Here is a 21,907-nt window from a genome sequence, read left to right as displayed (position 1 = left end):
CTTTTGGAACACTGTTCCGCTGGCCTGTTTCCCAGTTGAATACAACATGGTAGCCTCCAAATCCAATGTAAACAAGTTCTTGTTTAGCCGTACCCATAAATAAGCAAATTTGACCCAATTTACACAACGATTACTACACTACCAGATAACATTCATTAAGCCTTGTCCTCGCGTGGCCTTTGAGCCTTGATAATTGGCGACTTCCAAGTAAAAAAAAAAAAAGTTTGCTTATTGTCTGTCGTCAAGCAATATTATGGACATTGTTGAAGAAAGATACAATTTTTAAATGATTTACAAAAATGTAACATGAGATTACTCCTAAGCAGTTAAAGAAAGTTACAATACTACTACTACTACTACTACTAATAATAATAATAATAATAATAATATCAGGTTGGTGCAAAAGTTTTTCCTGACTTGTAGAAGGGACAGTTAAAACTGTTGTAATTCATTTTATGCATATTGTTATTACTTAAGCATATCACCATGATTTATTTCTAACTTTTTTTTTCTTTCAGATTATTAAAGCATCATTCATATTTTTAAGCAATATTCTCACCCTTGTTGATTCGAAAATGCCCTTATTTAGTCAACAGAAAGAAAGTAATCTTCCATCATGATAATGCTTGTATTCACACAGTCCTGCTAACCAAAGATTTCCTATGAGAATTTAGATGGAAAATCTTGCCCCATCCTGCATATTGAACTAGCTCTCTCAGATTATCACTTATTTTGAGCATTACAAAACTATTTAGATGATTTTAAGTTAACATCACAAGAGGATTTCGAACATAAGTGCGATTCATATTCCACATCAAAACCTAAAGGATTTTATGAGCTCATTAACAGATGGAATCAAGTTATAGAAAGCAAAGATCGTTATTGTTATGAATAAAGATTTTCAAAAGCACAGTGTTTTATTTTTTACACGTAATTTTAAATCGGCAAAATCTTTTGCACCAATCTAATATTTTGTAATAGCTGTTCTGATGAAGGGAAATTTAAGGTTACAAAAGTGGTTTGATAAAGTGTAGGTCAAGTTAGGAATTTAATTTGAATGTGCTTTTGTAATTCCGGTGTTATTTTAAGCGATCATCAGTTATGAATTGAATTGAAAAAAATATTTTTAATTTGGAAAAGAAATGCGTGAAAACAAAAATAATTGTGTGAAATACAAAAATTTGTTATCAAATCACAGGAAGGACATTTCATGCATCCATATTGCGTAAAGAAACGGGTATGAAAATAATGTAATGTTAATATATACCAGCAATGAAAAATCTTAATTTGGGAACTAACCCGCAGAAAAAGATGCTTCAAGAATTTTGTGTAGAATTCATCAACAAAGATATTAGCTTCATAACACATAATCATAAGAAACAACATGCTTAACCATTTGAGGAACTTTGTAATCTTTTGTATGTGAAACGATAAGCAAATTGGCCAATTACCGATGACTCGGCCAGTTAACAGGTTTTTTAATGCCGATTTATCAGCAAATTTTTTTGTCATAAATGAAATTAATATTAATTTAATTATATTGTAAATGGAGACAACTTAAGTCCCATTTTCACTTGCAGGTGAAAATTCACTGAAGGGACATACACTGTCTGCACGATATTTTCAAATGATATGCATGGCGTGCTGCTAAACATGTAAGCTTTTGTGATTGGGCTGAATTTGAGGCAAATAGAGGTAAGCATATAGAAAATTTCCTTCGTTTCACTTCCTATCGAATTAACATTTTTATTTTATTTTCTACTTTAAATCATTTTTAAAGAAAATTTTTCAGTTTTCACATTGAGGAATTGAACAGTAACTTGCAACCACGTGCAAACCGGATTCTTCATCAGACTCTAATCTAATTTTTGGATCCATCATACCATTATATACATGCATATATTTTTTTCTGGTTTAGATAATGCATATTTTATTGAGATAAATTACTAATTAGATATTAGACATAAGTAATTTAAATATGTAAAAAAATTCACTAGACAAAGCGGGAGAGGGCAGAGCGGTAGCTCTAGATATATCTAAGGCTTTTGACAGGGTATGGCATGAGGGTCTCCTCAGGAAGATTAGATCTTACGGTATCACTGGTAGAATACTTAACATAATTAAATCCTTCTTAGATAAGAGAAAAATCCAGGTTGTCCTCGACGGTCGTACATCTAAACAATATGATATAAATGCGGGAGTGCCCCAAGGATCTATCCTTGGACCTCTGCTGTTCCTGATATTCATAAATGACCTCCCCGACAAGATTGCCTCTGAGATGGGTAAATATGCTGATGACACCACACTCTATAGCAGGCACGACAGGAAAACAAACGAACATATATCTAAAGTAATGGCAGAAACACTAGAGGATGACCTCCAATCAGTAGTGGAATGGGGACAAAAATGGATGGTAACGTTCAATGCCACCAAGACAAAACTGGTTTCATTCAATAATTACAAGAAACCTTCTCTACCACCTATAGCAATGGCCAACGACTCTTTATCTGAGAGTACGTCTCTCAAGCTCCTTGGCCTAACGTTCACAGGAAACATGAGTTGGAACAATTACATCGAGGGCATTGCCAGGGCCGCTGCAAGGAAGGTGGGCTCTCTCTACCGTGCTAGAAAACTTTTAACACCCGAAAGTATCCTGTACCTCTATAAGGCCACTATTCGCCCATGTATGGAGTATTGCTGTCATATTTGGGCCGGTGCATCGGCTACTAGTCTCTCTCTCCTTGACAGGGTTCAAAAGAGAGTCGCAAATCTGATAGGCCCTAAACTGGCATCTAAACTTCAGCCTCTGTCCCATCGTCGAAACGTTGCATCCCTCTGCCTGTTCTACAAGTATTATAATGGTGAATGCTCTGAAGAACTGCAAGCACTTGTGCCCCCACGACATGAACACCCTCGACAGACCCGACAAGCTGCAAAATCCCACCCCCACACTGTAGAGATCCCTAGATGTAAAAGATCTTTCTACTCCAGTAGTTTCTTCCCCAGAACTGCTAGACTTTGGAATTCCATTCCAGGTCACTGCTTCCCCAACTGTACTGACATGCATAAGTTCAAGTGCAACGTGAACCAACATCTCGCTGCCCTAATCCCTACATAGTACCCCAGTAGATGTTTCCCCTGATAGTAGCCCCCTACACCAAAGTGGCAATGTGCCTTGTTTGGGGTGAAAATGTAATAAAAAAAAAAAAAAAAAAAAACTTAATTAAATATTGACAACAAACACCATACCATTATAGAATTAATATTTATCAAGAAGAAATAAAATTGATGAAATGGTTTAAATTTAATAGTAAAGAGAAAAGTATTTAATAGACCAAGTACTGATTAATTGTCCAATTACTGATTACCTACTGATTAATCGATGCACCCCTACAATAGCGATCAATATGTTAAAAAGCGAGAGTGAAATATGAATGAAATCAATGACTGCTTTTTTCACAAATGCTTTTATTTTTTTCACAAATGCTTTTATTTTTTTCACCATCTAATTTTCTGGAAATGATATACCTTGTGGGGAAAAGTCCTGCTTTTTCCAAAAATTCTGCCTGTTCCAGATTTTGAGGGTAGCCATGTAGGACCCATCCACACGTCATGCAATCTAGACATGTGAGACGTTCTTTCAGAATATTCAGCACCATAATGTCCGGGACTATTTCAGAAAATTTGGAAGAAAAACAGAATAACAACTCAAGAAAAAAAAAAAAAAACGTTTACAAAATTTTGTTTGGAGATAAAAATCCAAAGAAATTTCAAAGTGATAGAATTTCAGCCAAAAAAAAAAATAACGCTTACTTTTGATTCCTCGCTCAATATAGGTGGTCACTAACAAACCTTGTTTCGTATTCCGTTCGATGGCCTCTTTTATCAGCTGACTGCATGAGACTGAAAGCAACAACAACACCATCCATTAAAATCCTTACAGTCCACCCTCATTCCTGAATGAATTAATTACAAAAATGAACTATAAGAATACCCGTCCCAGGACAAGTAAAATTGATTCATCTTATAGAACAGATTTGCAACTACTTTTATGTCCCCTTACAGAAATTAAAAAGACAATAAAATGATACTAAACCTTATGTTTAGAATCCTTGTTCTAATTTTTATCAAAATCTATTACATGATTTTAATTCTAGAAGGAGTCTTAAGGAATGTAAATTTTGGCAAGCTTGCTAGTGCTTATTAAGACTTGCACTTATTTAGGAAAACAAAAATAAAAACGCTTATGGTGTATCCATTTTTTATGGCATGAAGATGCTATATTCCAAAAATCATGAAAATTAATCAAGTATTTTTTATTTATTTTTTTTTTTAGGAAATCAAATTTTACGATTTTTAGTGATAAAATACTTTTAGCGGCCATTGAGGGGTAAGTAAGGGGAGGTAACCAGTGGTGAACTTCACCTTTTTCCAATAATTCCTTAATTTACTTTTCCAAAATTGCGTTAGTGAAAGATATATTTCTGAAAAATAAATTGAAAAAGTCCAAAAATTAATTGAGAAAAAAAATCTGAAAAATAACTTGAAAAATGCTTCTGTAAATTAATTCTCTAAATACGGACAAACTCCGTTTTTGCGAAGAACAAAGTCAAAAACTACAGATTTTCTCCAGGCACATAATTTGCTTTCTCCAAGTGAAACTTGTAGCTTTGGCATGGAAATGATCTATCAGCGAAGAAAGATTCCTGATGACTTTTGTTGGAAATGGAGGAGTTGCCAAGCAACTGTGTTTATACGCAGGGGCAGTTTTTTTTTTTTTTCTGACAAATTTTTTTTTCCTTATGAAGATGTTAGCTATTGAAGTGTTAAGAGAGAATGCAGAATTCTCTCCATCACATTTATACGTCACTGGAGAATCTTCATCAGGAATATTTATGTCAAATATTTATTGCATCATCTTCAAATATTTGGTGGTGAGGACTGTTGTTGAAATAGACAAGAATCTTTTTTCATGCAGAAAACGTCACATCAGGAGACTAAGCACTGGAGGATATGAGCACGCAACCAAATGTAGTTTTTTAGTAACAGTTGCTGGGAGAGATACCGGTAAACTAATACCCATAATTAAGAAGTACATTCAGCCAGGCACAACGATAGTCTCAGATTGTTAGCGTGTTTATGATAGACTGGGTGCCGAGTAATACAAAGATTTGTATGTCAACCACAAAGATGATTTTGTGAACCCACCAACGAGTGTAGAATCATGTAGAACGAATGTAGTTAGAAGCCAAAAAAAGGAACAAAACAGAGTGGGGTACCCATACATATATGATGGAGACCTACCTAGCCGAATTCATATGGCGGCAAAAGTTCTCGAAAAACCTTGGAAAGGTTTGTTTCACCATATGTCAGAAATTTACCCCATTAACCGTTCCAAAAAATTGTTTTAATTTTCTTTTAATTTTTAAAATAATCTCCTTGGCCATTAAAAAAAAAAATTGTTCTAATTTTGTTTTAAAATTCTGTAAACTGACCCTTCCAAAAAAAATATCTACATCTTGTATATTATTTTTGTTTTTAAATCTTTCAGTTTTGTTTGTTAATCTTTCACGTTATTTTAATAAATTATTATTTTGTTTTACATCATACGTTTCTGTTGTCTTTCCGACATTTTATAAAAGAAAGAAAAGAAATAATTGTCCCACTCTTGTGAGTTGTCTGCCCTTGCATTGAAACAAACATGGCAGACAGAGTCCCCCTCGTAGAGCAGGCCATAAAAGTTTATTTTCTTAAATGAAAAAAAAAAAAAAAAGAAAAACTACATGATCAAATTATGTAATTCTTGGAATATACAATCTTAATTCTGTGATGTGTATATACATCCCTTTCTGCATTTTCTTTAATTAAAATTTTTCATTATAAATTCTTGTTTGAACAAGCACCATCTTGTTTAATTGGATTGAATTTAATGCAAATCTGAAATATTCAGGTTTTTGAATTGGAAGTTGTTTCCATATTATGCCCGCTAAAAATTAAAATACTCCAAAAAACTAAAATTTGTATAATATTGATTAATTAGCAGGACTGGTGGAAATTTCATGGAATGAGAAATATATCGAATCCACAAATGTGTAAAGCTGATATTTTTCTCGATAGCACAAAAATTAGTTTTTTTAACAGAAAAACCAATAATATGCAGCAAATATGTCTTTATTAACATTTTATAAAAATAGTGTGCATTTGATTTTAAATATAGAACTAACCCAAAAGAAATAAATTAATAAGTACTAATAAATGCTCGAAAGTAATATTGTGTTACATAGTTCAATGCAGATAATAAAATCATATTGTAAAAAACAATTTTTAATTTACTCCTTTAGTCTAGCACTTCTTGACAAACAATGTTCTTTTTCTTTTGCCCTGTTTCTTTCGAATGTTCCTTTTTTATGTAACATTTCACTGACTTCTTTCTTTGGTGAAGAACCGCTGCATGTTAAATTTACTCACATTTTCTCACATGATTACAACAATGATCATATATTATTACCCAGCATTGCCTAGTCATAAAAGGCACATAAATATTATATTTTGATTCATACAGATTTCTTATTATCATAAAGCTAATTCTCTGTTGATTATGATTCAATGTATTGTAATGACTTCAAAAGTTATTTTTTAAAAACATGACTTGGGTGCTATCGACTAGAATTGAAATCAAAACATTTAGCACTTCAACCTTAGTTGTTATTTATTTCTCCAATATCAATACCATCTGAGCAGCCAATCGATGGATATGGAAGGCTAAAAATTAAGTCACTTTGAGCTAGAAATATTTATTTTTGAGCAAGCACAAAAGTAATAGTAAGAGCTTTATTCAATTTAGCCTGCCTAGGTCAACTTTATTTTTAATTTTATTGTGACCCTTTAGCAGCTATTTTTATAGGTTAAAAACAAAATCCAAATTGTTCCATAGGTCCAAACAATCTATATATCAAGTTTCAAGTCTGTAGATCAAAAATTCTGAGAGCAGTTTAATAGATTTTCTGCACACACACACACACACACACACACACACACACAGTTACTTTAATATATATATACATATATATATGGATTTATATAAATACATTTGTGCGTGCTAGAATAGTTTTCATTCTAAATGATATGCAATGATGCAGAATGTAGAAACTATGCATAAATAGAACTGAGTGTAATAGTTAAATGAAACCAATCATCCAATAAAAAATCAGAAAAAATGATTAATTAATTAATTAAAGTTTGTTTTTCTAAGAATATGCAAATTAGTTAACCTTTATTTAGTAGCTAGCATATCCACAGCTGAGTATATTAAAAATTTTGTTTTAATAATTTTTAAATAGAAAAATTAGGTTTTTAATATCAATGAAGTGTGATGAAAAACTCGACTTTACATAGATATAGATAATGATATTCGAAAACGAGGCTATATCAAAGAGAGGTCACTCATATACTTGGCCAGGGGTGCCAGATTAGCCTTTTTAAAGTCAAATTTCATGTTTTTTTTTCTTTTGATGCAGTTTGGCCTTCAAAAATTGTACTTTTTTTTTTTGTCAAAGTGTAACATATAGACTAAGGAAGGAACAAGCAGAATATTACAAAGATTGATGTCTGATACCTATTGTTTAAATTTCACAAAAACTGAATTTTTATAAACGGCTTACACCCATTTTGCATAAAAGTAAATATAGCCCAATTTACCCAACTTTAATCCCAATAGCCGTGTTCCCTAATTCATAATGATTGGTTAATTAGTTTAGAGGTGAAATCTGTACATATGAATATACAGACATATCTAACTATGTAGATAGTGTTAGTTTTTTTTTGGGGGGGGGGGTTGTTTTGTCTTTGTTAATTAAAATTTAGGAAACGTTTTAACCAACAAGAACAGTTTACTTTGGATTTGAAGAACTTACTTTTTCTCTTCATTTTTTTCTTCCTTATCTTGAAAGTCTCAAATTGAGAAGCAAGGGGAAAGAGAAAACTATATTTTGTGTTCTATTCCAGCCTACATGTGGATTAGGTGACATTTGCATTAGGTCAATTCATTGCCACACTCAAGGATTTTCCTTACCGATTTACACTTCTAACGTGACCTTTTCCCTGTTGATCACAGTATATTGCAAATTTCTGTGCATTTCTAGGAGATCCACCGTCTCAGGCTTTGCTTTCTCTCTTTGAGAAGAAGTTAGTGTATTGCCAATCACCTGAGGTGCCCCTATACTGACGGGGCTGCCCAGACATTTTTTTTGCAGGCGTTAGCTTTTTAATTCCAATTTTCGACCCGTCTAATCTATCCGACCATGGAAGGGAGATGAATATTATTACCATTTGGATAATCGGATTAGAACTATAAAATTAACATTTACACAATTACATTTCTTTCAAATTATTTCTAGAACTGTCTTACTTGAATCAGATGTTGTTCAATTAAAATGAAATCCCAATCAAAACTGAAAACAAAAGTCACACTCACCTTTCACTAGCAGAGCTATAAATTTCTTGAGGCACAAGTGGTGTTAGTATATTTTAGTGATGGGATGATTTCAATAACCCCACCCCCGATTCCGATACAATCACAGATTCCAATTCTTTGTATCAATCAATGTCTCTGTTCAGTTTCAAGAGACAATGGATACCTCCTGTAAGAGTAACTGCACATGTAATTGTGAAGTAACAGTGGAAGATTCTGTTTTAAATTAATTAAATAGAAAAATAGTTAAAAGAATCGTTCTTGGTCTAAGAAAATAGACACAATTTTTCAGATTCCAATACCAAATCCGATACCCCTAAAAATTAAAATTTTTCTGATACTCCATTTTGATTAATCGACCCAACACTAGTAGATTTTCAAATGTTGGATACCATATAAATTGAAATATTAGTATCGGCAGTACAAACACAGATGAACTTGATTTATAACGTGCATTTGTGCGCAATTAGATTTAAAAATCATCTTTAATAGTAAACACTGGAAAAGCAAAGATAGTCTTTTAATTTTTTAAATAGCACTAATTTGTACCCATTCCTACAAAAACAACTTTTTAATAGATTAACATTTTGAGGTATATCGAGCTTAAAATTTCAGGACGATTTAAGGTAGAATAGCAACCGACACTCTTAGAAGCTTAGTTCTTGGAGTCTGAACGATCTTTACATTTGATACAAAAATGTTAAGATAAAAAGATTCCATTTTTTTTTTTTTGTTGTTTTTTATACTAATGAGTCACTATTTACCAAGGACAAAGGCTATTCCAGGACAAAGGTTAATGAGATTGTCAAGTGAATGATGATACTATAATTACAAAACAATGAATGAAATGAACAAAGACGGCTCGACAAGTACCATTTGTTGACATTTGACTTGAAGATGATCATATAGTCTGCACGTAAACAATGATGTGTTAATGTGTTCTAAAATATGGAAAATGGCTGGAATAAAACTGTTTGTCATTGAAATTCTGTTTGGTTTTAGGACAAAGGAAGAAAGGACAGTAGTTCTCAGTTATGGTAGAAAGAAGAGTATTTTTCTGTAGATGTTTTCCAAGGATGGGAGCTCAGTCGAGGATATTCTGTGGAAATAAGGATAAAGTAGAGAAAGACTAGTATCATCTCTTCTGTGAAAAAAAGGTTAAAGAAGGAGATCATCCCCACTAGATTTCAAAGTCGATTTTGTGTTATATAGTTGTTTCATTAAAGAGTCTTAGAGAGAGACTATTATAAGTGATGCTTTTTCTTGTGAGAGTTCTTATTAGTAATGATATGAGTCTTAATGAGAGTTCTTGTCTTATTACATATGATGTTGTATCTTAGAGAGAGAGAGATGTTGTTGTAATGACATTTTATACACAGACATATAATAACAATACAATTTACCTTTTTGTAGAAATCACAACACAAAGATAAGCTTTATCCAAAACACATGGTGAATTTATTTTCTGACGACCGGTCGACTTCCTCATTAAGAACTCAAAGTTTCACATCTTAGTTTCTGAAGTGACGTCTCGCTTCAGATGTCCGCCTGTCTCTGAGTTTTCTCACTGACTGTCTCTGACTCTCTCCGACTCTCTCCGACTCTCTCCACCAACTAACTCCCACCTGCTATATTGAGAACTCCATGCATCCCGGCCACGTGAGCAAAATTCACGTGTCTCAACATGCGCGACTTTGCACGTTTTCGACATTGATTTCCCAATAACCTATTTTCCTTGTTTGTTTCCACAAAGGAATTTAACCTACATATCTAATTTATTTAACTCATATTTTATTATCCACATTCTTTTAACAATTGAATAGTTTATTTATTATTTATTTCATCCGAATTAACAATTTACTGGACATTCCATTTAAACCTATTGTTCTTTAAAACTTATGTCCAGGGTTCGATTTCTGCTTTCTCTTATTTCCATTTTAACTAATCTCTCTATTTTTATACTTACATGAACAGGGGAGAGCCCTTATCATGTAACATTTGTACTCTATCAAAACAAGAAAAAGTGACCCGAGCAGCAACTTCCTAAATATGACAGCAGTACTTCATCAAAGAGTATATCTCACTCATGCAGGTAGAATGGGTTATAATCAGCTAACGTACTTCCTAACTTCCAGCATAGCAAATCAGTTCCTTTACTTTTATTGTTCTCCAGTATTTCTGTCATGAAGCGATTTATTGAAATAAAATAGAAGAAAAGGACATTATTGAAAAATATACAATAAAAATTAACAAAATTATACAGATGAAAATAACACAACTAATCTTTTTTGATAGTCATCTGCAAGAATTCCTGTGGCTGCAGAGAATCAAAGCCAACTATTTTGAGAATATTATGTATCAGATTCTTTTGTTTGTTTTAATTTTTTTTTTATTATTTTCATTTCAATAATTTTATTTTTATACTTTCATAAATATATATTTTATATAAATTCAAATAAAAAAAAAACACTTATTTTTAAAATTAAAAAAACTTTTTATAATTTCATAAGCATATTTCTTATAAAATTTATCTGTGCCTAAATCCAAGCGTAGATTCCATGAGCAGAGCTTCTTTCTTAGAAGTGCACGATTGTGGAACTCTCATCCGTTTGCCTGTTTCCCACCTGACTACAACTTAAACAAATTCCTGACAAACCGCCCCCTTAAGTAAGACACTTTATCAAATCTCCAATACTAACGATTACTACGATACTATCCCATTGATTACTGTACACGCAATAACTTTTATCCTCGAGTGGCTTCCGGGCCTTGATAAGTGGTGACCTCCATGTAAAAAAAAAAAAAAATTTCAAATAAAATAAAAATCTTTATTTTTAAAAATTTTGTTATTAAAAGTTCAAATAACGAATAATTGTATCATTTTTTATCTGTATAATTTTCTAAACTTTATTGTATACTTTTCAATAATGTCCTTTTCTTCTATTTTATTTCAAGAAATTACAACAGAAATACTAAAGAACAATAAAAATGAAGGAACTGATTTGCCTTGTCACTGCTTCCAGTACCACTATGCCGGAAGTTAGGAAGTACGTTAGCTGATTATAACCAAAAATTGCATTAGGAGTTGAATATTTTCTGAAGCGATAAAATAATTCGACCATTTTTCTAACAACCTTACCAACAAATTGGATATAAGTCTTCCATTTCAGAGTACTTTTGCAGTTTATGGACCATGCTATATTTTAGATAGGATGTTCAAGTTAAATACAAGTTTTATGGTATCTTTTGTTCATTAAACTGTTAAATGAAAGTACAGAATAGTTAACAATACAACGTTATTAGTTCATTACAGTTCACATTCTGCATAAGTACCAATTTCAGACCTGGAATGAAAGTCAGTCGTAGGAGACTATCAAAACGAGGCCTTCTTTAGGGATAGTCACTCATTTTGAACCAAGATAAAACAGGGACTTGATCTTATTCAGCAATCTTTAAAACTAACTACCTCAAATTTGGTGTGAATTAATAATCTAGTTTTCGGTGTCAATACACACCACACTAATGCTAGTATTTTTTTGCATGAACATGTTTGTTTACCAATTTTCCAAAAGAAGAAAATGAAATCTAACATGAAACTTACTATTTATCAGTTGATATTTCTCTGCTAACATCGCGGCCTGCGTCTTCCGACCACTTCCAATTGCCCCCAACAAAATCACACGAGGGTTGTGAGGTGCCATTGATCTTGGACTTGTGCTTAGAAATGACAAAGCTGTGAGGAGGGAAAAATAGCAGTAATCAGTTGTTGTTTGCTTTGGGTTTTTTTATGGGGAAGTGGGGATATTTATTGAATGCTTTTCATTCGTTAAACTTTGACACCAATTATCAAAAATGCCTTAATTTTATTATTCAATTTTCTGTGCTTCATTCCTTGTCTTCGTCATCATATTGGTTGGAATACTTTTTTTTTTTACTCACGTTCACCTGTAACAAGGCATATCACCACTTGGGTGTAAGAGGCTACTATTTGGGATCATGCCTAGGAAAGATTAACAAGATGTTGGATTACATTACTTCAGTACAGTCAGGGAAGCAGGTAGCAGGAAGGGAATTCCAAAGTCTAGCTGTTCAAGGGAAGAAACCATTAGAGTAGAAAGCTTCCTGGCATTTAGGGATTTCAACAGGGGTGAGATTTTGTTGCTAAGTGGGTTTGTCAGGGATATGTATGTCAAGGGGTCACAAGTGCAATGAGTTCATCAGAGCACATTCCATTAAATACTTGTAAAACAGGCACAGAGATGCAACATTGCGGCGATGGGACAGTTGACAAAGTGGGATCTATTAAATTGAAAACTCTTTTTTGGACCAAAAGGGAGAGGATAGTGGTAGATACACTATCCTCAACTTGGATGTTTCTACTGATATAACCTCTGGCCCTCAGGTGCATCTTTTTAAAATTGGGAATCCCTATGGATTTCAAATTGGACTATTTATCTTATCCATGAGGGTAGATTGTTCTCGTTCTGTTAGCCATGATCAGGTACAGCAAGTGTTAAATGAGTAATTTTTATTTAATCCTTAGTCAATATCGCCTATAATGTGGATTGAGCCTTCAACCTCCAGAGTCACAATGCTTTGGTTACATTTTTATTTGGTCAGATGGTTTGATGATGAATAAAATGACAAAGACGAGGAAGATGTGAATATTTAAAGGATGGAATGAAGGAGATTCTCCAAAAGGAAAATGTACTATTATACTAAAACTGAATTAATCAACATTTATTTCCCAAAAGCTTTCTATCTATATGTTTTAATTGCACAAAATACATGTTAAAAATAATTCTTGACTTTTTAGGATTAAATGCTGTTTTCATAAAATCGATTTTAATTGTTCTAGTTAGCCGCACTTTTCAATTTAATCAGCAAGTCACCCATATCTTACTAAGTTTCTGTCTATTACTCTCATCCTCTCTCACTATATGTTGTTTAACTTCCCCGCTCTAATTTTATACATTGTCTATCCACTCATTCCTATCTCTATTTTTGTTTCTGTCTGCCTGTCTCTCTCTCTTTCTCTCTCCCTTCGACCCATACATATTCACTTAATCTGTCCTGCTTTATATTTCATAATTTAACCTTTTTATCAGAAATTTATCGTAAATTTTTTTTAAGTTGTTAAAAAATTTTTTTAAAAGTTTTGCAATTTTTTTTATAATTTTATAAATTTAAAAAGAAACTTTTCTTATGAGTTCATTTTCTTATACATTGTTTTGCGTATTTTTTAGCTTTTATTGTTTTTTCTGACCTTTCTTTCTTTTATGCTCATCATATCACCCCACCCCCCATATGAAACTTTTTTATTTCCAATTCTAATCTCAAAAAAGTTTTCCATTTCTAATCTGAATGTTTTCAAAGTCGGTGTTGTCTTTTTGCATTTAAATTTGTATAATGCCAGATTTTTCTCCTCTTCTGATGAGAAGCATTTCTCTTTGAAATGCCATAGCCTAAAGGGGTTTCTCCCTTATTCCTCTTTCTGTAGTCCTTATTGACTTGATAATGTAATAAAGTTCCTATGTAACTTTACTCTTTATCTTCTTAACTTATATATATATATATATATATATATATATATATATATATATATATATATATTTGACGGCAGCCGAATGGTTTGGGTCCTTGCTAATGAAGTCAGACATGACTTCTGTTGCCGGGGTTCGAATCTCTCGACTGGCGTTAATCGTGACACCCTGCACTGAGGATACCCGAAAGGATGAAACACTAGTGTCTGTAGGTATTTAATAATTATTATGATAAATAATATCTATATATATATATTTGTATTGTATTTCTCTTAGCTTGTCTGTCTATCCATTCCACTTTTTCTTGGAAACTACTGGGCTGCTCCAACTGAAATTTTGTAAGGATCTTTGTGATAAAGATGCAGTGAACTAAGACATGTTATCTGTTTGATGCACGGTTAAGGTTTAATAGGAATTAGTCATCACAATACCATATTTACTCTAGAAGTTTTCTTGGAAGTTACTAGGTCGATCTGGCTAAATTTTTGTATGGACCTTTTTGGCTACCAAAATCAACAGAGATTGGAGCATTCCTGTAATGATCCGATCCCTTGTTGATTTTGCAGTGAGAGTTTAGTTCTGTGCAGTTCTAGGAGGTTCACCTTCCCAGGCTTTACCTTCTCTCTCTGAGAAGGGGTTAGTTTTTTGCTAATCGCCAGAGGCGCTCTCACTGGGGAATGCCGACAGAGCTGCTCAGGCACATTTTGCAGGTCAGAATGACTCTCCTCGAGGGTTGGGGGGCTGACTTTTCAATCCCACTTTCCAACCCTTGTGTCTAAGTTCCTATAGTGGGAGAGAACTAAACAACTTTTGTTATGATAAAGTGCAGCAAACTAAGTATTATGGTATCCATTCAATACACAGATTAATTCATTTAAAGCAAAAATGAGCACAAATTTAACCATATTAAATCACCAATTTGGTGTAAAGCACTCATTCTAAGACAACGAGCTATAACTTTTGCCCATTTTTAATGCTGAAGAGTCTGCTTTATATATACATAAATTTTAATCATATAAAATACATGCAAAAATATCCCTTGCCTTTGCAAATGAGTTATGTTTGAAAAAAAAAACAAATAGTTCCAATTGGCCATAATTTGCAATTAATTGGTCAAGTGCCCTCTTTTCTTATGTTTTTATCTATTACATTCACCCTCTCTCACTGTATCTTGACCCACCCCCACTGTTGTTTTATATATATCTATCACTTTCCCTTCAATCTCTCTCTCTCTCTCTCTCTTTATTAACAATCGAAGGTATAAAGAGAGGAAAAAAAATAAAAGCATTAGAATAGTCCATTATAAACAAAAGGGAATATTACCACAAGCAGAAATACTATTAATTCATAGTTGGAAAATCAAACCAAGAAAATCCATAATTGAAAAACCTTGTGAGAAAATGTCGGCCTTTGGTTGGTCAGCATTTAATTTCTTTGTTATTGGCACAAAACAATTCACCAGTTCTTCCTTGTTATGGTGAAATTCCAAGAGGCGTTTTACCATCTCTGATTTACTGCAACCGGGTACAATCTCCAAATGGCGCTGAATTTCAGAGTTGGCTGGCCAGTCAAAGGTCTTATGATATATATCTGAAAAAAAAAAAAAAAAAAAAAGGAAGAGTTTTGTGACTTCCTTATTTGGAAAACAAAGCAAAACGATCAAACATGAAATAAAATTGTAATCAAACACGTAAAGTTATCTTGACAAGATTTTTTAAGTCAGACCAAAATCGCATTTAAATTTACAAATCAAACTTTACTTCCAACTAACAAACTTTCATTCGTTATTATCATTGGTAATATAATAACATACTAAGCTACAATTTATTTTAAAAATTACTTAGTCTAAACCCAGATGGCTGTTAATATGAAACATTTTTAAATAATCACATAAGATAAAGTTAAGAACTTTCTTGTCAACCTGATATATGTGGCCTATCGTAGTTAAGTAATTTACATTCAAATGTTATTTTCTGCAACTTTGTTTCTACTGGACTTGATTATCAGCAAGTTGCAATCTACTTCTAAATTATAAGTTATAAATAAATAAATAAATAAACACACACACACACACACACAATTGCCCAGAAAAATCAGTCTGCAATTTTAAACTTTTGTTGATTATTTAAAAAAGAAATTAAATTTATTTCAGATATCCACCCTTTTTGCCCTGAAAAATATACATATTTGAATCCAATGAAAAAAAAAAAAATTCCAAGCAAATCCTCATGAATTAATAGTTTTGGAATCTATTTTCAACCCCCATCCTTCTCCAAGAAATAACTTTTAAAATCCAATCAAAAAAGCATTATTCTTATGTATTACAATGGGTGTTTCAAAAGTAATACCTCCTATATTTTTATTTGGCCTGAATGGACCAGAGGGCATTGCAAATTGCATTGTTATGATGACTGAATTTATGCATTCATTGCCTAAAAGTTTCATTTCTCTGCTGCAGATATTTTATAGTATGAGACTAAGAAAGCAACCCTGTCATAGACACACGTCAGAAGCAGAAATGCGTTATTGAATTCCTAGCAAAAGTGCATTAGGAATGCTGGTGACTATGTAGAAAAATAAATTCTGAGCCATAAAAGGTCGCTTGTTTCAATGGTACCACTCCCATCTTTGTAGGTCTAACTTTTGGAGTTAAAAAAATAGAAGGCTTTACTTTTGGAACGACTTTTGGAAAATATAGAATGTTTTGGAAGAAGCTATGTTGCTCTCCTACATAAACCTTGAGTTCCACAACATGACAAGTTTGAAAAGACCAAGGTTATAGGTGAGAAGAAAACCGTCAACAGGAAGATAGTTCTACAAGCCTGCAATTCTTGGAAAGAAGCTACTGGAATAGGAATAGGATGTTTCTAAACAGTGAATTGATGAAGACCACAAGATTAATGAGTTAAACAAGCTGAAACAAATGAAGCAGAAAAAAACATGTGCCATGACAATAGTACTTATAGAAGAGACTGCATATTGTCTACCAGTAATACTCAAGCTATTTACAGAATGAGCTGCATCTAGATCATCAGTGAGGTCACCATCATGTTGGAGGTGCAAGAAATCAAGAGCTGTAGTCTTATGATAACATTGTGATATTAGTGATGCCCCCCCCCAAAAAAAAATGTGTTAGGAATTTTTTTAAAAAAGAGGAAAAAAAACATTAAAAAAACAGTAAATAAGTTTATCAGCAGAACAAAAGTATAAGTTGTTCACCAAGGCACAAAAAGAGAATCAAAATAGGATTGTTAATCAATGTGTGGCAGTGAACGAGAACAAAGGAGCGAACAATGGAGGTCAATATGTTTAGAGTTAGTTTACGAGGAGTGTTAGAAATGGCAATGAGTTTTATGACAATTTACAAATAATCTTGGGCTTGCGACGGTGGAAGGTTTCCGGTTAGAGTTGAACGCATATTATGGCTCAGAGTAGAACGAAATGAGCTGATGTCAACTGACAAACATGGCCTCACCAGACGACTGAAATGCAGACGTTCACGTTCAGAGAGACAATGGTGTTGCACACACACTCAGTGCAACTGATATTTGCAAAATGCATTTTCTTTTGTTTCTCTCGCATCATTTTATTTCCATGCTTGTGCGACAGTGTATTCCCTTGGTGTCCTGCTTGGTACAGGCATTGATGGCTATGGCTCTCCATCTATCTCTCTCTCCCTTGAGACATTCATGAATTCATTCTTGCTCATCATTTTTGATGTTTCCCAGGTGTTCAGACTGTCAACATATGTCTCTTGCTATCGTCCTCTACTTCTTCTACCCACGATCTTTCTCGTTATTCTTTGCTGGTTGTCGGAGAGTAGTCTGATGATGATCAGGTGCCATCTGTCTATCATGGTAATCCTTATCGAGCGAGATGTTCTAATTCAGAACTGTATTCACAATGTTTCTCAAATAATGATTTTGATGTATCGCCATAGCTGTCTTTGCAGTTACACAGTAGATTGCAGTTTCTTTCTGTATGATTAATGATTACTGAATACCTTACACAGTTGCTAACATGAGACACAAATTAAGCAAAATTCCAATGCTTAAGAAATAATGACATTGCCAGAATGAGAAGAAAAGACAAAGGAGAAGAAATCCATGGCACACAATGTTGAGCTCCATGATTGTTGCACGTGGTCTCACGTGATCTTTTTGTTGGTGCCAAGCTAGCAGTTCAGTCATTTGCATACTTGAAGGGGGACAAGTGAATCCTGTTCAGAATGCATCTTCAGACAGTAACAGATATGGCTGCATGTGTCAACAATCACGTGTTGTTGACACGTTTTAAGTTGTAGCAGTTACATGATTGAGACCTATTTCCTTTTGTATTTGCATGTAATCGTTTGCATAAAGATCAGTATGTGATTTGGTTAGTTCACACAGGCATGTACAAACTTACACAGTGATACACAGGCGATCAGAACAATGTTGTACATGGCCAGCCTTTCGTCGCAACATTGTGGGCATTTCATAACATCATGCACATACTCACTTTTTCTCGTTTCTGCCCAGCTTAATTTTGCCACACTTTGCAAACAGTTCCCTGAAAGACGCCATTGAGACTAGGCACTAAAAATTTCTTCTTATCACTTGCCATAGTATGGCTGGACGAGATTGAATTTGGAAATTCAGTTCTCTTTTTGTAGTCAATGTCCAACGGTCAAATTGGCCTATGTTCTTGTGCTATCGACCCCTGGTTTCTAATCTGTTGATGAAATTGTTGAATAAAGTTGACAATTGTAAAGATGTTAGTATTTTTTTTTCTATGGAAACTGGTGACTTTTTTCTTCTTCATTTAAAGCAAGACCAGTTGGAAGAATACAGATGCTGCTTCAAAATAGCTCTCTCTAATCTCTGACAAGCAATTTATCACACTCACAATTCTACAGTAATAGTCGCAAAACAGAAGTTGTAATACATCATCTCTTCACACATGGTTAGCAATGCGTAGTAGTCTGTATAATATAGCGCCCTCTCTTTATACATGTTCTAACAGCAGGTATATAATAATGACATTACATATTCGTTTTGGGTTTTAAATTTATTAATTTTTCATTAAATTTCCCATAGAATACAGAGTGTTAATCTTCTTCCTCTTCAGTGGAGAGAAAGAAAATCTTTGAAATACATCTGCTTTCTTTGCTGGCAAAAACCCAAAAAAAGGTTTCTACTTCCTGTTTTTTTTACTTATGGAAATCGCTCGAGACAAGGCATGAAGCCACTTAATGTAAGGAGTTAAAAAAAAAATAGTACTTTGAGGTCAAAAACTTGCCAACAATAAATGTTAGATATAGTAGATTTGTCAGAAACATCGCTATTGGAATGTGAGGACTAAAGGACAAAATAAGGGAAGTGAGAGTTACGAGGTTGCTGAAAATAGATTCAGTCAAGAACTGTGAAGTGGGTGGAAGAGGCGATAGTGTGAATGATTAGTAAAATGACTTACTCCCATTCCGAGGATCAACTCGTTTGCCGACAGCCCTCTCTTGCAGCACTGTGTCTGGAGCTTCAAGAAGAACTGAAAAAATAAAAACCATTTCAGGGATAAAAGAAATGGAGAAGCGCAAAAAAAAAAAATGCAGATAAAAAGAAAAAAGATGTGAAACTTGCATGAAAAAAAATTCAATTAAAAGATGAAGGATAAAAGTTACATAGAACGTTATTGTATTATCACAATTGCCTTTACCTAGAACTTCTTTCTTCTTTACTCCTCATTATATATATATATATATATATATATATATGTATATATATATATATATATTACTATTTTACTCCTTCTTATGTTTTCCTTATCCCTTATCTACTCCTTCCCCTACCACTATTTCTCGACGCTTTTTTCTCTTTTTTAATAGTTGCCATTACTTTATTCCCTACTGATTTTTGTTTTTGCATTTCTAATCTAAATGCCTTTAAGTCAGTTTTAATTTGTACATCCTTATTTCTCTATAAGCCAGCTTTTATGCTCTTTTGATGAAAAGCATTTAGCTTCAAAATGCCATGGCCTAAATAGTTTCGGGAGGGGGAGTACTTTTTTCTCATTTTCGTCCTTATTGATCTGATGATACAATAAAGTCCTATGTAACTTTTATCCCTTATGTTTTAATTTGATATATGACTAGATCCTCTTAACCATGTAGAGCTTCCACTATCTTATTAGCTTTGCTTTATTAAAAGATAATATCCTTTTCAGGTTCTTTTATTTAAAAAAAAAACAAATTTAGTTTACGATTTCAAATCATTTTAATCTTCTATCATTTATTTTTATACCTTAATATTAGTCCTATTTTATATCAACATAATTATAATGAGACCATTATTAAACTACAGCATAATCATGTTGACATATTGGTTCTCATTTAATCACCAAAGTTAAGCGACCTGGAGCCTGTCCAGTACCAGATGGGTGACCATGTGGGGATGCTAAGTGCTGTTATCTTCCCATGACCAGGATATATACGACACATTTCAAAAGTTATGTCTTCTATTTTTTAATTTTGTTTGAATGAACTATGCAGAAAATTTATTCCGTAGCATAAAAGGGTCACTCGTTTTAATGGTACCACTCGTCTTTGTAGCTCTTTCACTTTTTGCATCAAAAAAAAAAAAAAAAAATAGTAGACTTTATTTTTGGAAGCACCTCTGTATATAAATCAGAGGTAGCCATTAGTGTTGGAATGATTAATCGGAATCGGGAATCGTAAAAATCAGAACATTTGGGGGATATCGGAATCGGTAAAATTGGTGCCTATTTTCCAATGCCAAATCGATTCATTTAATTGTCTTTTTTTATTTGATTCTGTTAAAAGTAAAATCTTCCATTTCTGGTAATAATGAAAATTAGTAAATATTCATCGATTTTAAAATACAAGCAAAACTTAAATCGATAGTGTATTTTGACGTTTAGGAAAATATCAGCATAATTAACATGTTTTTACGAAAATCGAGGAAAATAACAATCTTATAGTTAACTAATTAGAAATTTATAAAGAATCAGAATCGGTAATTGTATCGGAATCAGGAATTTAGCACGGAATCGGTAATTGTATTGGAATCGTCCCATCACTAGTAGCCATACGTCTTAGCTAAATCAATTTTCTACTGCTATAACGACCCATTTTCTATGTTACGCCTTCTTCCATTGATATGTTTGAACTTCAGTTTCACTTTTAAATTAAATTCTCTTGAGATTAACTTTTTGCGTAAAAAAAAATGTTGAAATTTGTGTGTGTGTGTGGGGGGGGGGGTGATAAAAATTAAAAACATTAATACATTTGGTCCAATACAAGCGATGCTCCAAAAGTAATGCCTTCTATTTTTTATTCTGCCCGAATAGATCAGAGGAGATTGCAAATTGCATTGTTATGATGACTGAACTTATGCATTCATGATCTGAATGAAAGGTTCATCTCTCTGTTGCAGATATTGATGGTGTGAGACTAAGAAAGCAACCCCTACCATGGATGTGCATCAGAAGCAGAGATACATCATTGAATTCCTCCATGCAGAAAAAATTGAACCGATCAACATTCGCCGTTTTTTTTAATGTTTACGAAGCTGATACGGTTGATGCCAGCACAGTTAGGAGATGGGTTCTTAAATTTTTACCGTATCTATTTTATTTACTATTTTTTAGTCATTATTCAATTTTATCGTCCACATCAGATAAATTACATTAATTTCATTTCTTTTGATTGGTTCTTAGAAAAAAAAAAAAAAGACATCCCAATACCAGCTACTCGATCGACAATTCAGTTCATAGATTTATGAGGGTGCACCTGATTTTGTTCATTTTTTCTTTATCTTTTTTTTAGAAATCACTAGTAGAATACCCGTCCCAGGACAAATAAAATTAATTCTCTGAACAGAACAGTTTTGCATCACCT

At 33.1% G+C, this 21,907-nt stretch overlaps 1 protein-coding gene across 1 annotated transcript in view; it reads right to left on the bottom strand.

The window, feature by feature from the left end:
- LOC145303450 (adenylate kinase 8-like) overlaps positions 1-21,907 on the bottom strand; it is a 49,345-nt gene that overhangs the window by 1,860 nt on the left and 25,578 nt on the right. The window contains exons 5-9 of the mRNA XM_080144783.1: positions 19,468-19,539; positions 15,403-15,603; positions 12,072-12,203; positions 3,814-3,903; positions 3,529-3,670 (exon numbers count right to left, since the gene is read on the bottom strand). Of these exons, the coding sequence (XP_080000909.1) occupies positions 3,529-3,670; positions 3,814-3,903; positions 12,072-12,203; positions 15,403-15,603; positions 19,468-19,539 (637 nt within the window). The remainder of the gene's footprint in view (positions 1-3,528; positions 3,671-3,813; positions 3,904-12,071; positions 12,204-15,402; positions 15,604-19,467; positions 19,540-21,907) is intronic.

This window comes from Euprymna scolopes, chromosome 19, assembly GCF_053919585.1.
Source record: "Euprymna scolopes isolate OS-2025 chromosome 19, ASM5391958v1, whole genome shotgun sequence".
In the NCBI taxonomy this organism is placed as follows: Eukaryota; Metazoa; Mollusca; class Cephalopoda; order Sepiida; family Sepiolidae; genus Euprymna; species Euprymna scolopes.
This window is presented reverse-complemented; position numbering and strand designations above follow the sequence as displayed.